The 14,352-nt window shown below is 46.9% G+C and overlaps 1 protein-coding gene across 2 annotated transcripts in view; it reads left to right on the top strand.

The window, feature by feature from the left end:
• The window catches only part of KIF26B (kinesin family member 26B), a 525,171-nt gene extending 511,647 nt beyond the window's left edge, over window positions 1-13,524 (top strand). For both annotated transcript variants that reach the window (XM_024976712.2, XM_024976713.2), the window contains 3 exons: window positions 2,047-2,249; window positions 2,709-2,859; window positions 6,466-13,524. In XM_024976712.2, coding sequence (XP_024832480.1) covers window positions 2,047-2,249; window positions 2,709-2,859; window positions 6,466-6,614 — 503 coding nt within the window. In that variant the 3' untranslated portion in view covers window positions 6,615-13,524. The remainder of the gene's footprint in view (window positions 1-2,046; window positions 2,250-2,708; window positions 2,860-6,465) is intronic.
• The last annotated feature ends 828 nt before the right edge of the window (window positions 13,525-14,352 follow it).

Genomic DNA, 14,352 nt, shown 5'->3' with positions numbered 1-14,352 from the left:
ACGGCAGCAGTTTTCGCTACTTGAGGGAGAAGGAGGCTACCATTTACAGGCCCAATTGATGTCAGGTAGTCTCATTGGTTACCAGGGATTGATTAAGCCCTAGAATTAAGAGGATTGGATAGGCATGTGAATGCAGCCGGGACTGGTTAAGCAGGGGAATGCATAGAAAGCAAGAGAACAGCCATCTTAAATGGCATAACAGTACACTTCACCCCTACATATTCTGCTCAACCCTTACCGTGTTGGCCCACCCCTCTTCCCAGATATCTCTGGGGTCCCAGATATCGAGGGGCACTGCAACCAAATACCACAAACGCAATACAGACACCAGCAGCAAAGAGTATCAAGAATCCAAGAGGTGGGCAAACTTTGGAGGCAGATGCTTACAGGGTCAATTTTTCAAGGAAGTCCCAAGGACGACAGAGGCATCTCGCTGCAGACCCAGCAATCAGACTCATTTCCCAGGGAGGCTACCGTTGGCTTCCCAGTTTGCAAACAGATTCCCTCCACTCAGACTAGGGGTAAAATATAAGATGTTTAACAGACACGATGCAGGTAAGATCCTGACCATGAAGCAGGATACAGGCAGTGACAGCCTCCTGAGAGATCACCACCCCGCCTGTCTTCATCCTGGTCTGCAGTACCACCCGCCTGTCCATCCTCAGTCGCCGCAGCCTACTATGTGCCATGTTCTGTAGTGTTTAATCATAACCCATTCTTTGGGAAGATCATTTATCATCTGATATTTCTTATTTTGGTGGAGAATGTGGGCAATGGATTTTTTTTTAAACACGGTAATGCTAAGACTTTGGACAAGTTATGGAAGTCTTTTGTACCTTTCTGCTTCTGTGAGAATTACATACTAGGCTTGTCTGTGACAGAAAACCCAATAACAATATAAGATTAATTTCTCATGTAAAAGTCTGTGTAGGGGGTTTTCAGGGCAATGAAAATACTCTATGTGATACTATCATGGCAGATACATATTGTTACACATTTATCCAAACCATAGGCCGTAAACACCAAGAGTGAACCCTGATGTGAACTATGGACTCTGGGTGTCCATATGCGTAATGACGTGTCAGCGCAGGTTCATAGGTGGTAACACATGTACCTCTGTGATGGGGATGTTGATGGTGGGGGAGGCTGTGGGTCTGTGGGGCCCGATGGTATATGGGAACTCGCTGTACCTTCCTCTTAATTTAGCAGCCAACCTAAACCTTCTCTAGAAAAAGTAAATCTTTTTTAAAAAGAAAAAAACTGCATAGGTGATCATGTGAAGGTCTCCTGGGTACCAGGAATCCTGGCTGCTTGTCTCATTTATCTGTTATTTACAATCTTCACATCATGGACCGGGCAGCAGCCCGTATTCCATCCGAGACAAAGGAGAGAGGACAAGGAGGGCAGACCTCACCTTTTCAGGACACTTCCTATTACAGCTGTTGCAAAGGGCACTTCTACTGCACTGGTGGAGCTTAAGTCACATGTACTACATAGGGTACACCTGGTACCCTGTGCATCCAGCACCCACTTGGATCTCTTGCTGAGGTTGAAGAAGACGGTAGGTATTGGGGGACAGCTAGCAGTCTCCATCACAGTACGTAGAGCATGTCCAGCAGGGCCTGGCATAAGCAGTGCTGATTCCAGTGTTATTGTTAGAAGCAAATAAACCCCTCCTACTACAGTATCAAATCCTAGCATCTATTTTCCCCTAACACTGAACATCTCTAATTTCATGCTAACACGGGTCCATGCTGAGGGTATAGCCAGAGTGGCTCTCAGTTCTAGTGTCCTCCAGCCTGTGTGTTTTAAGGGGGAGACCACTGGTAGGGGGTGGGAGTTGAACTTGTGGAAATGAAGGCAAGTGCCAGTGAAAGGGAGTGGATGCTGAGGTGGTGGGAGGTTGGAGCCTTTCAAACACAGCTCTGCCGCAGGTCTGGGTAGGGATGGGGGGGCAGGGCGCTGTCATGCCCCCACCCCTTGCATTTAAAAATATGTTCAAAAGAAATTCAAAACTATTGACTGTGGACTTAATTCCCTACCTAGGTTCCCAGAGACGGAGGCTCATCCCGGCGCTGTCCCTTGACACCCCCTCCCCCGTGAGAAAACCTACCAATAGCGCGGGCATTCGCTGGGTGGATGGCCCCTTGCGCAGCACCCAGAGGGGCCTCGGGGAACCTTTTGAGATTAAAGTCTATGAAATCGACGACGTGGAGCGGCTGCAGCGGCGACGAGGGGGCAGCAGCAAGGTGAGCCTCCTCCACCCCGCGTCCCCGCAGGTCCCCTTGTCGGCCCCCCGGGGGCAGTGCTTGAGAAGGGGCGCAGGCCCCGGAGATCCCCAGTGGCTTCCGCGCGGGTGGGAGGCGAGGGCTCCGGCCGGCACCCAGGCCTGTGCACCCAGCTCCTTGGGAGAGCCGCTTATTTCTCCACCTGGAGACGTGGAAGGTTCAAAGACTGGGAGAGCTGGTGGGCTCCCCGGGCTTTTCTGGCTCCAGCTTGGGACACCAACCGCCTTCTAAATTTGGGATAAGCCTGTGATAGTCCTGTCCTGTGCGTGGGCATCAGAGCTGAGCCCCCTGCGCCCTGCTTGCACAGATGTATAAGCAGAAGTATTCCTTTCCAGAAGAGGTTGCGTGGGCTGGATTGGAGCTGAAGGTCCCCGTTTCCTCCCCTCTTCACCTCCCGTCTCTTTCTCATCTGCATCCTAGGAGGTCATGTGTTTTAACGCAAAACTGAAAATTCTGGAGCATCGCCAGCAGAGAATTGCGGAGGTCAGAGCCAAGTACGAATGGCTGATGAAGGAGCTGGAGACGACCAAACAGTATCTGATGCTGGACCCTAACAAGTGGCTCAGTGAATGTAAGGCCCATCACTGCGACTCCCAGGTTCACCCACTAAACAGACCAGGCCGAGGGACTCAGATGCTGTCTGAACCCCACCTCTGCCCATCGGCTGGAGGCAGCTTCCCTGAGCTCGATCCCACTCTCCTGGGAGCAGATGGGGAGGAGGGGGCAGCGGGTGGTGACCATGGCTCTTGCCGGATTATTTCTTGTGTGTCTCAGTCCAGAGCATCTGAAAATGAGATATTTTTTTCTCCCCCTGCATGTGGTGGACAATCACCCAGACATGAAGGCTATATTACAAATCTGCTCCCAGGCCACAAAATCACATTGCATATCTAGCCTGAAATAGACAAGAATTTATAGAGCTCTTAATAGGGTAGAATGTGCAATCCTAGAAAAGCCTCACAAAGAACCCAGAAAGCAAAAAAAAAAAAAAAAAAAAAAAACCACATTTTTGAGTGAAAAGAATAACATTCGCAGTGTTATTTCCATTTAATAGAAAGCCCAGGATGACAGCGACCATCTAGTAACAATTCAGAACAATTTTGCTCTCTTTGAAAGATGGATTCAATTGTCTCTTATTTATTTGTTCCTAACCATTCCATTTACCACAAAATAAAGCTCAGATCTGGTCCCAACTGTTTCAATGATATGGGGCCCAATGCTGGACAACTTAGCCTCTGGAATAAAATGCGTTACTTCCACTAGAATTCCTTTCCCTCCTTTCCTGTCCTGCACTCACCAGCTTTTCCTTGTGCCTCCCTCTCTTCACAACTGACCCCTGAAGGTCACAGCACCTCTTCCCGGCATTCCCAGGTCAGTGCAGGGAGCATGACAGGCAGAGTCTGGAGCTGAGGTTTAAGAAAAATACTGGGTGAAATGATCCTGAGCAAAGAGGAAAGGACGGAATTTTCCAGCCTCCGAGCTGTGCCCTGCCCTTTTCACAGCATGTCTTCAGGTGGCTTCCTTTCCACAAAGATGCAGTAATAACATCACCCTTGAGTACCTCATTGGTTCATGTGAGGATCAAACAGACCAGTAGGAGGACAGGACACTGGGGCCAGTTATCACGGTGCATCTTACCATGTTGAGTTATACCGTGTGTGGTGTCAGCTGCAGTCATGCAGAGCCGCTCTGGGTGTGGCTGTAAGACCTCGGGTAAGACGCTTCACCTCTCTGGGCCTTGATTTCCCTAACCATCAGACGGGAAAGTTTGCCCATCTCATAGAGCTTTGGGAGAGTGAATGAGCTACTGTTGGTCGAGTGCTCTTTACACTGCCTGCCAGTGATGAAAGCTCAGTATTTAGTAGTAATTAGTGTTGTATTATCAGAGTTAATGAAAATAGCCGTTCTCAAAGGGCTGAGGAATTTTATTTCCTCAGTGCCTGGTTGCCTGATGCACCAACGGGGGCCCCTTGTTAGAAATCCTGACAGAGACACAAATTCCTGCTCTCCAGGGTATTTCCCTCTAAGCTGTGATGGGGCAGACAAGACACGAACAAGGGCATTAGCTGAAGTCTGGCCATGGCATAAACATGGAGCCTAATGCTGGTCTCTCCCACCTGTACACACCCTTTTCCTTCTTCCATGAATCCTCTGGCACTTCAGAATCCCAGGGGCACCCATTCAGCAGCTCCTCTTCTTCCTTTTTTATCCTTTTAACAACATTTTTGAGAGCTGTTTATGCCTGAGGCGGCCTTGACAATTGTCTTCATCTTACAAAGTCACACTTTTCCCAGGAAGTGAGCTGCTTAAACATCGGTACAAATGCAGATGCTTCCAGGAAACAATTGCTTCCTTCTTGCCTTTGTCAGAAATCAGTGATTTTTTTTTTTTTTTTTATGCTAAGGAAGGTAATGAACAGAAGGCCACATGAAAGGAGAAGCACAGAGATTGGCCCTTCAAGATGAATTAAAATCAAGAATGACAAAAAAATCAATGAGGCTGTATGCTGACTAGTCCCTGGATAACAGGCAGGGTGTTGGCATAGAAATATATGTGCTGGGATCCTTTTTTTTTTTTTTTTTTCAAATTTCCTAATTCTGATGCCACTTTCAAGGTGATCCAATAACATAGCCTGATGTGGATATGGTATGGGGAGGGTTTTTTGTTTGTTTGTTTTAGACTGGTATTCAGGAGCCTCCACCCTATTCCAAGCCCCTGTCCTTATTAACTATGTAACCCTGAACAGGACACATCCCTTCTCTGAGCTCTGTTAACTCCCCTACAAAAGAAGTCAGCCCTGATTTCCACCCCAGATTTTCAGATAGCTCGTAGCAGTTCTAAACCACATTCACATTCGTTGTTTCTTTTTGGTTTTACTTTCCATAGCAACTCTAGTTAGGAAAGTAGGCAGACTAGGGATGATTCTTCAGTGTTACTTTTAAGGACCGTGTGCCAGCACAGGTTAGGTGTGGCCTTCTTGGGAGTCAAGTGCAGGCCTCCTGCCTTGGATTCCAGGGCTGGAATCCCCACTGCCCTGGCTGCTGTCCACACCTGTCCTCCCCACGCTGGACATTCTGCAGCAGCCCACCATCCTACCCAGTCACGACTGGACCAACTAGTGGCCAGTGGCGCAGGAGAGGTGGCCACAGATGATTGCCCTTGAGGAACTGAAGGAAACAGACTTTTAACTCTGTGCAGGTCTGAACTTTAGGGACAGAATCTGGGTCCTAAATCTTGCTTGTCTTCTGAGCAAAGAATTGTAATTATTTTTCATCAAAGTATAGTTGATTTACAAAGTGGTGCTAATTTCTGCAGTATAGCAAGATAATTCAGTTGCATGCACATATATATTTATATATACATTTATATAACATATATATACATTTTTCCATATGGCTTATCACAAGATATTGAATAAAATTCCCTGTGCTATACAGTACGATCTTGCTGTTTATTCATCCTATATATAATACTTTGGATCTGCTAATCCCAAACTCCCAGTTTCCTCCCTCACTGCCCTGCCCCTTAGCAAATACAAGTCTGTTCTCTGTGTCTGTGAGTCTAAGAATCTAGTTATTAACCTGTGCGTGCATGCTAAGTTGTTCAACTCTTTGTGCCCCTATGGACAGTAGCCTGTTAGGGGCCTCTGTCCATGGGGATTCTCCAGGCAAGAATGCTGGAGTGGGTTGCCATGCCCTCCTCCAGGAGATCTTCCCCACCCAGGGATTGAACCCTCATCTCTAATGTCTCCTGCATTGCAGGTGGGCTCTTTACCACTGAGGAACCGCAGAGTTCAGATTGCTGGATGGGGAAGATCCCCTGGAGAAGGAACTGGCAACCCACTTCAGTATTCTTGCCTGGAAAATTCCATGGACAGAGAAGCCTGGTGGGCTATAGTCCATGGGGTAGCAAAGAGTCGGATATGACTAAAGCAACTTAGCACACACAGAGCCTCAATTAAATGTCGGGGATTTAGTGTTATCATTAGAATGGAGGGCCCCAGTACAGTTGCAAGTAACAAAGGGTTCTGCTCCTGACTTGAGAGCTGCAGAAGGTCGAGAGCACTGTGGTGCTAAGACCTCCAGGCACAGGCGCAGCAGCCTCGGGCCGGGCCGACCCGTCGGGTCACCCTTCCCCGTAGGCGGCGCGTCTCCATCGGGCTTCTCCTTCTTTGCAGTTGACTTGGAGCAGGTTCTGGAGCTGGATTCCCTGGAGTACCTGGAAGCGCTGGAGTGCGTGACGGAGCGCCTGGAGAGCCGTGTCAACTTCTGTAAGGCGCACCTCATGATGATCACCTGCTTCGACATCACCTCCCGGCGCCGCTGACGGGATCCGCCCGGCCCGGCCCGGCCCTCGCTCCCGAGCCGCAGGCAGCCGCGCTGCGCCGGCTCTTAGTGCCGGCGCCGCTCAGAGATCACGGAAGGAGGACGAAGGTTGATGGCAAGTCTGGAGTGAGCGTGGAGCGGAAGGCGAGTTTTTCTTTTGTTTTCTGTAGGAACGGTGCAGAACCAGACCCGCAGGAGAGGAGCGAATGATGGGAAGCCCAAGGGACGTGGAAGCCCCCGTGAGACTGAAAAAGCACTTTGAGGAACTTTCAAGAACTTGTTTGTACATAAGAACTGCTGGCAAAAGAGACCTCCCTCTTCTCCTGGTTTGTGAGAAAGGGCGAGAGTGGACGTGGGATTGTTGTGGAAAGCTAAAACAAAACAACAGGTTTCCCCGAATGACTGATTAAGTGCCTTGCAAATCTTTGTTATTATCCAAACGTTTATGTTCATACTTTCTTGTGTACAGATGGTGCTAGTCAAGATGAAAACAACAACATGAACAACAACAAAAAAATCAAACACATTTTTGCAATGTATTTACAGCTCGTTTTCTCTTGGTGTTTTAGCCTATTTCTGACTTGCTATTTCTAAGTAAGTTGTGTTTGTAGAGCTCTTTCCTAATCAGTATTGCATATGAATAAATGTTAACTGTCTGCTATGGTTCTGCTGGGAAGGCCACTCGAACAGAAGCTAGAGACTTCTGGGCCCAAGCCAGTGTGTTTCCAGGGACGGTTGGAACCACAGGTGATGCTCATTGCCACCTCCCACCAGTGGCAGGGTCAGAGGGCAGACTTGGAGGTCGATTATGGAGCACGCGCACGTGAGCTTGAGAGAAACAGGTGTGTCTTCAGGGGGAAAGGCGCCTCTATGACCCTGGCCCTCCTTACCCTTTGAGTGGGATGTTTGTGCTGAATAGTTGCCCCTCCAAGTCCTGAGGCACGTCAGTTCAGCTCAGTTACTCAGTCATATCCGACTCTTTACATGTCCTGAGGCACGTAAGACTGGTTCCTTTTTACCCACGACGCTGGGGTCTTCAAAAACATTTTTCATATTCATTTTTATTCCAAAGATTCTGGATCTAAAGAACACATGAACCAGTTCAACGGAGCCATATTTTTTGTTCCCCAGTTTTGCAAATTTATTAGAGCAGAGGATTTTCCCCAGTCTGGAGACCTTCTTGGACTTGTAGATGCTCAGAGACGGAAGTAGTTTTGGTCCAGAACAAGGAAGGATGTGGGGGGGGGTGGGGTTACACAACTTTTCTGCTGTCCGGAGTGCTGTTTAATGCAAGAAGTTCCAGTCCTTTTGAACAAAAGCCTCCATACCAAGAAAGGACCAGGCCTGTCTGCTCAACCTTGACACCTGAAGGCAGAGAAAGGTTTCCGGTCATACATCACACACCTGTGGGGCCCAGGGTTTCATGCATGTGAGTGTACAGGCTTGACTCCAGGAACTTTGGACTTTATTCTCAAATTGAGATGTCCATCTCTGCCACAATTCCCTTAGGGATTAGTATACCCATTTTAGTGATAGAAACCCAAAGCATAGAGTGGTCCAGGGATTATCTAATAACAGCTGTGCAACAGCAAAGTGTTTACCTACCTTCCAGTCAGGACCTTCTCCCAGGCCTCTCTAGCCAGGCCATTGATAGAGGTGCCCAGGATTTTCCAGAGTATTGTTCTTTTTGACCTCAAATGCAGCATAACTTCATGAATTTATTTCCAGGCGAGGCAGTCCTGGCTAACTGACTCCTCAGCCCCAACTGCTCCCCAAGGAAAAAGAACAATTGAATTTGTCAATGCTCCTTTGTACACATGCAGCCCAGCAGATCTGGCTAAACAACTGGCAAAGCTCAGTTGAACCCAGTAAGTGGGAACCGAAGTCTTGTGAGCTTCATAGTGCAGCCCTTTACTGGTCAGAACAGGGCACAGACAACCCCTTAGGCTAGGAGCCAGCTTCTGTCTGGCTTTATGTTCGATTCAAACTTGCTCCTATGGCATCGTGCACACAGAAGCTGTGCTCCATCTGATAGCTAACACGGGCTAAAATATGATGAAATGTTAATCCAGAACGGGTGGTTTCCCCCTCTAGTTTAACAACTCACCTTGGGAGAGGCAGGCCTCCCCCACCGTAACCCCATTCTGCAGGGCAGCTCCATGGTTCTGGGGCTGGGTGTGCTCTGGTCTCTGCTCTTGTGTAAATGAACTTGCTAAAAAGCAGCCTAATGGAAATGGCTGGAGAGATGTCAATCTGTTGAATTTGTTTGGGTTTTCCACTTGGCATCCCTTTGGTTGCTGGCTTGAAATATACCATTTCATGGAAAGCCTTTGATTGAAGAACTGTCAAAGGTATCTTTCTCTTTGTTGGAAACATACACACTTGATTAGTAATCAGTGTCCTTAGCTTTTGCCCTGGCCTTATCTTCCCCACAGGTTACTTCACTGAGCTGAGTTCCTTAACAGGCCAGCAAGGGGGCCCTTGTGCCTTTCCTGGAATGAGACTAAGTAGAAACATCTACAGGAATTTCAAATCTTGATCAGTGAAATCTTTCCTAGGGGTAATGGCCTTCAGTTTGCATCCTGCCTAAACCTGCTTTATATGTAACAACTTTGTGAGATAGCAAAGGGTTGAATAAAACCAAGAGCTCTCTTGCCAAGTCAGATTGGCCTCTTAAAATGCCACACCATTGAACTTCTCGCAGGCTGCCATGGTGTAGGAGAACAACTTGGCATGGAGGTTCTTCATTCTGACTTTTTCCTTTTTTTTTTTTCTTTTCTGGCCTAAGTCAGCTACAAACAACATACCAAGTATTGATGAACTCTGTGAAGAAATCATGAATTTTATGCTATCGTGTGATTGTTCCTGGTTCTATCAGTTGATTGTACAGCTGATCAGCTGTCATGCAGCAGTTCTAGTAACCAAAGAACAGCTTCATTCAACAACCAAATGTGAAGTGGTCCAGGTCCCCTTGTGGTTTTGATGACAGATAACCTAGGAAGGCAAAGAGAATGTCAAAGAGCCCATTATTCCATTCTATTATCCACAAATGAAAGGCCCAGAAAAATATTTACTTGAAATTAACATTTAGAAGCCTTGACTCTTTGTCTGAAATCATCTTCCCTCTCCAAAGTTCAGCTCAGTGTGAGGTGGAAGCATTATCACAAAACTCAGAGCCCAAAAGGGGAATAGTGAGGTTGTTCCCCAGGAGTAAATCCATAGTGCATCTCACGATGGTGTTTCATGTTGCCACAGAGTGAGAGTTTGCTTTATCCTGGGCTTTCAAGCCCCACCTGAGAGCTGGAACCTTTGATCTTCTCATCCTTGAATTCCCCTCTACATCATGGGGAAGCTGTCGCTAACTTTCATCTCTTCCAGACTTGAAATTGAAAACACCCCGCCTGTTGTTTTCTCTGCAGTTGCTGTTCTGAAGGTGGGGAGCTTGAGATGCAGAAGCAGAGGTCGGTCCTGTGTTGACTCAGATGGGGTTCATACAAGAGATCCCAAACTGGAAAGAGAAGAAAGCTGCGATAAAACGCTATGTAGCCCAGAGTGGGGAATTCAGCAGGCAGGAATCTGGCCATTTGTCATAAATTAGTCTTAAACTTGAAGTCTGTGTTCCTGGAAGGTGGCAGTGGCTTCATTGTAGCCACAGAAACCATCCAGGACTGTGGTTCAAATAGTCTGGCACATACATATGTACCTTATACTGGTGCTCGGATTTCTGTTCATTTTGAGCAAGAGATCGTTTATGGGCTTCAGGTGCTGATCATGAATTTTGGTTACTCCATCAGCCTTCATCACAGGTGTTCCTATTCAAAAGCAGCTGTCTGACCTGGGTTTCTTGGGATGGAGGTAGAGATTGCAAGAGCCTGGGCTTTTGTTAAGCTCTCTCTCCACACAGTTGTCTGTGTCATTGGCCACTGCTGATGTGTAACCAAGGCTCCCACCACGAATAACGATGTGATGAATGTTTCTAAATTCCCTATTCCATAAAGGGTTTGGGCCGTAACAGACATTACTAAAGATGAGTTAATTTCAAAATGGAAACCAGAAGAATTCGTGAATTTACTCATTGTGCTTTTCCTGCTGGAATATTAGCCCCACTTTTAGAGCACATATTAAAAGGTTTCCTCACTTTTAAAGGCAATGTATTTTAAACCCTGAAACCATGCCTGTGAGAAACATGTTGAAAGCCCCATTCTTGACGAGTTGATGCTGGATAAACCATCCATGGGCACTGGTCCTGGGGCCTGCCTGCTGCCCCCACCCAGGCAGTATGCCCATCTTCCCTCATAGAGGACGCTCTTCAGCACTGCCACACTGAAGCAGGACTGCCTAAGGGGGGCCTGTGCAGCCCACTTTCCTCTGCACCCAGTGAAGCAAAACCGACACTCAGTCTCACTGACAACTGCTAGCAAATGGTCTAAGTTTTTTTGGGGGGGTGGGGGGCTAGTGGTAGGACAGGTGATAGAATATAGCGTTCCTTTGGATTCTAACCTCTCTTTCTCTTCCTCCAGCAAAGATCTGTCAACATTTCTGGGTAAAATCTCGCAACTTGTGTCACTTAACAGTCTTCCTGAAAAAATACATACCTGTTCCAAAGTGTTTGTCATATCCAGATAAAAGCATAATTCCAATCCAGGAGAGGCTCATCTTCTCAAAAAACAAACAAACAAACAAACACAAAACTTTTTTGCAAAATTTTAGAAGCTACTTATCCCATCCCTAAACAAACACATTCTGCTTTTGGGTGGCCCCCCTCAGAACCAGAGATGATGTCATAATATCAGAGACATAGTGGTGCTTGAGGTGGTATCAAGGCTTCAGTGCATATAATTAATATTCTCTAAATGCATTTCCCAGTGTCTGTATGTGTATTGGAGTGAGTCCTGAAGTGCGGGCCCAGGCACATCTATTTTATATAGAGAAATTACCTTCAAAACGAAAGGTTTTGTTCCCCATACTGCTCACCAACACCCCACATTGTCATATTCACTTTATGAAGAAGTTATAATTTATTTGTAAACTCAGGCCATTGTTTTGTAGCATTGCTCATGTTTTATATTATTTATACATCATGGTTGGAAATGCTATCCAAGTGCTGTGCATCAAAGTGTAAGTTTGGTGGATCTGCCTATGGCTGTTTGTTTACCTCACTCTAGAAAGCTCCATTAACAGAGACACAAGTACCAGAAGGGAAAGAGAAGTCAATCAGGAGAACAGGGATGAGGGTCCATCCTCAAAGTACAGGACTTAGTTCAAAATGTAGTTTGTTTCTATAATAAGTAAGTAGCTGAAAGGGAAAAGATCCTTTCCTTTTGAACTTGATGATAATGGACTTGGAAAGCAGCCTCCACAGGCCTTAGAGAGGATCCAGCCTCTTCCTGCTGGTCCCACACTAAATTTCTGAGAAGTGCAGACAATATTAGGTTCCCACATTTCCCTGAGAAACCCCAGCACCCCCGGTGTTCCTGAAGGGGGTTTGGAAAAGGAACCTGAAATTCCTTACCTTGGAGAGAGAGAGAGAGAGATATATATATAGTACATGTTCTTTTCTGGAGAAACCAAAGCACTTTAGTGTGAGTCTTAAAACCCATAATACTTAAGGCATCTTGTCCCCTCCCTGGATCCCTGAGAGGCTTGGAGGGGCTGGGGGGTCAGTAGTCTCATTTGAGAGGCAGCTAAACCTAGGAGAAAAAGCCTTGAGCTTGGGGTAAGGAAGCCGGGCTCCGGGTCTGGTTGCCTCACTCGCTATGCAACCTTGGGCAAATCGCTTCACTTGGCTGGGCCTGTGGCTCGCCGATGCAAGATCGGGGGTTATACTAGCTGCCCTTCTGGGAGAGTGTAAAGAGAAAGGTATGGGAAGTGCTTTGAAGAGATGAAAGCTCTGTATTGGAGCTGGGGATAATCATTTTAGATGAAGAAACTGAAGTCAATAGCCAACGACTGGCCCAAGTTCACAGAGTAGTTTTATAGCAGAACCGGGATCTGAGTCCAGCGTCTTGGACTCTGCCCACAAGGTGCTGTTGTACCAGGTGTGTGATATGTGGACACCCACCACACCGAGGGACTGACGTGTGTGTGTGCACGGGGGCGTATACGGATGCATGTGTACAGAAGGTATGTGACATGGTGGAAGAACATAAGACAGAAAACCTGAGTTCGAACTCCAGCTTTGACCATAGTCCTATGGCCTTGGATATATTACCCAACTTTTCTGGAACACAGTTTTCTAATCTGTAAAATGAAGACAGTGTGCTAAATGATCTTTGTGGTTCCTTCAGCTCTAGTCATGTATGTATGTGTATATAAATATGCTAATCTGTAGAAATGGGCCAATTTGAAAATTGCAGACAAGACCTGCCCAAGTGCATTTATTGTGTCAGAAGCAGCAAATTCATAAACAAATTCATAAAATCTTTTTTTAAAATTCAATGGTGGTATTTGATGTCATTGTGTTAAATTCACTATTTGGATAAAAGTTGGTGCCATTTTAAAAATGAAGTTCTTAGCTTACAAGTGTTTGCTGTTAAAAACTTTTAATAAAATTTGTTAAAAGTCAGAAATTCAACTATTCTGTACTTGGGTAGGTCCCAGCAGCCTATTTGCAAACAGGCTGGTTTTGTGTATGGGCCTTCATATAGCGATAAAAGAGTTAACTGTTGGCTTGATCTTGATAAAATGTGAGCAGGCTACCTGGAGAACAGTCTGGAAATGAAAGTTATAGTTCTCAAAAACTGGTGACATGATTTCATTAAGCTGTGTGCCATTTCCAGTGTGAAGACATTGTTTGCTGGCTACGATCTCTGACTTTTTGTGGCATATGAGGTGTAAAATGTTGTCGGAAAAGAATCTGGTGTTTAAAAAGAATCAACCTATGGTGGCATTAAATGTTCACTTTTCTCCTACTCAGAGTCATGAATTCCTCTCTCCAGTTTATCCTTCTGAACAGAGGAGGGAACAATTCAAGGTCAAGGGCAAGGGCATCTCACTAGAGCAACACCTTGGCTGAGGACTTCCTCCCAGGCCCCAGGGCCTTCCTAGGATGAGGCCTGTCTCCTCCCACTGTGGGGCTGGCCCCCAACAAGCTCAGAAGCTCAGGCAGGGGTGGTGGATGTGGGGCTGAGTCCTGCATCCCTGAAAGTCCTCAGGTTGGTGATCACACATGAAACGTGTCAAGAAGTTAGGTGTTGATGTGGTGATGGCTTTGTTGGCCTAGGGACTCCCTCTCAGTCCAGGGCCTCTGGGGCTGATACAGAATAGAGGCCTTGACAGTCATGAAGACTGCTTGGGCCTGGACACACAGCCCTTTGTCACAACTGGGCTGGTCTCACCTGTAACTGGGTATACTCAGGTAAGAAAGCAGGAACAGGTCAGAAACTGGAAGGCCTCCTAGGTGTCCCCCATCCTCAAGAACAGTCTGGTGCCTTCCCCTGAAGGTATTCCCCTGGGCAGCATGAGACCCTTCTCGATGGTGGTACCTCATCCATCCAATGAATGAGTGCTCTGAGTCTGAGAGAGAGGGCAGCAACCACTTGTAGCAAATCACACTCATTGTTCCTGGCATGGCATGCTCTGAATCCATGTCTCCTACTTTACTGAGCCAGTCTGGACACACACAGCTCCCATCCACCCCCTCCTCTTGTCTCCACATCCTACACTGGACCCTCGTGGGCTCACTTTGGGCCACTGTAGCAGAAGTCATAAGTTCTTAAGAAGCCAGGAGCCATAAGGGT

The sequence above is a fragment of the Bos taurus genome, chromosome 16 (genome assembly GCF_002263795.3).
Source record: "Bos taurus isolate L1 Dominette 01449 registration number 42190680 breed Hereford chromosome 16, ARS-UCD2.0, whole genome shotgun sequence".
Taxonomy (NCBI): Eukaryota; Metazoa; Chordata; class Mammalia; order Artiodactyla; family Bovidae; genus Bos; species Bos taurus.
The sequence above is the reverse complement of the archived record's forward strand: the minus strand, read 5'-3'. Positions and strand labels throughout refer to the sequence as shown.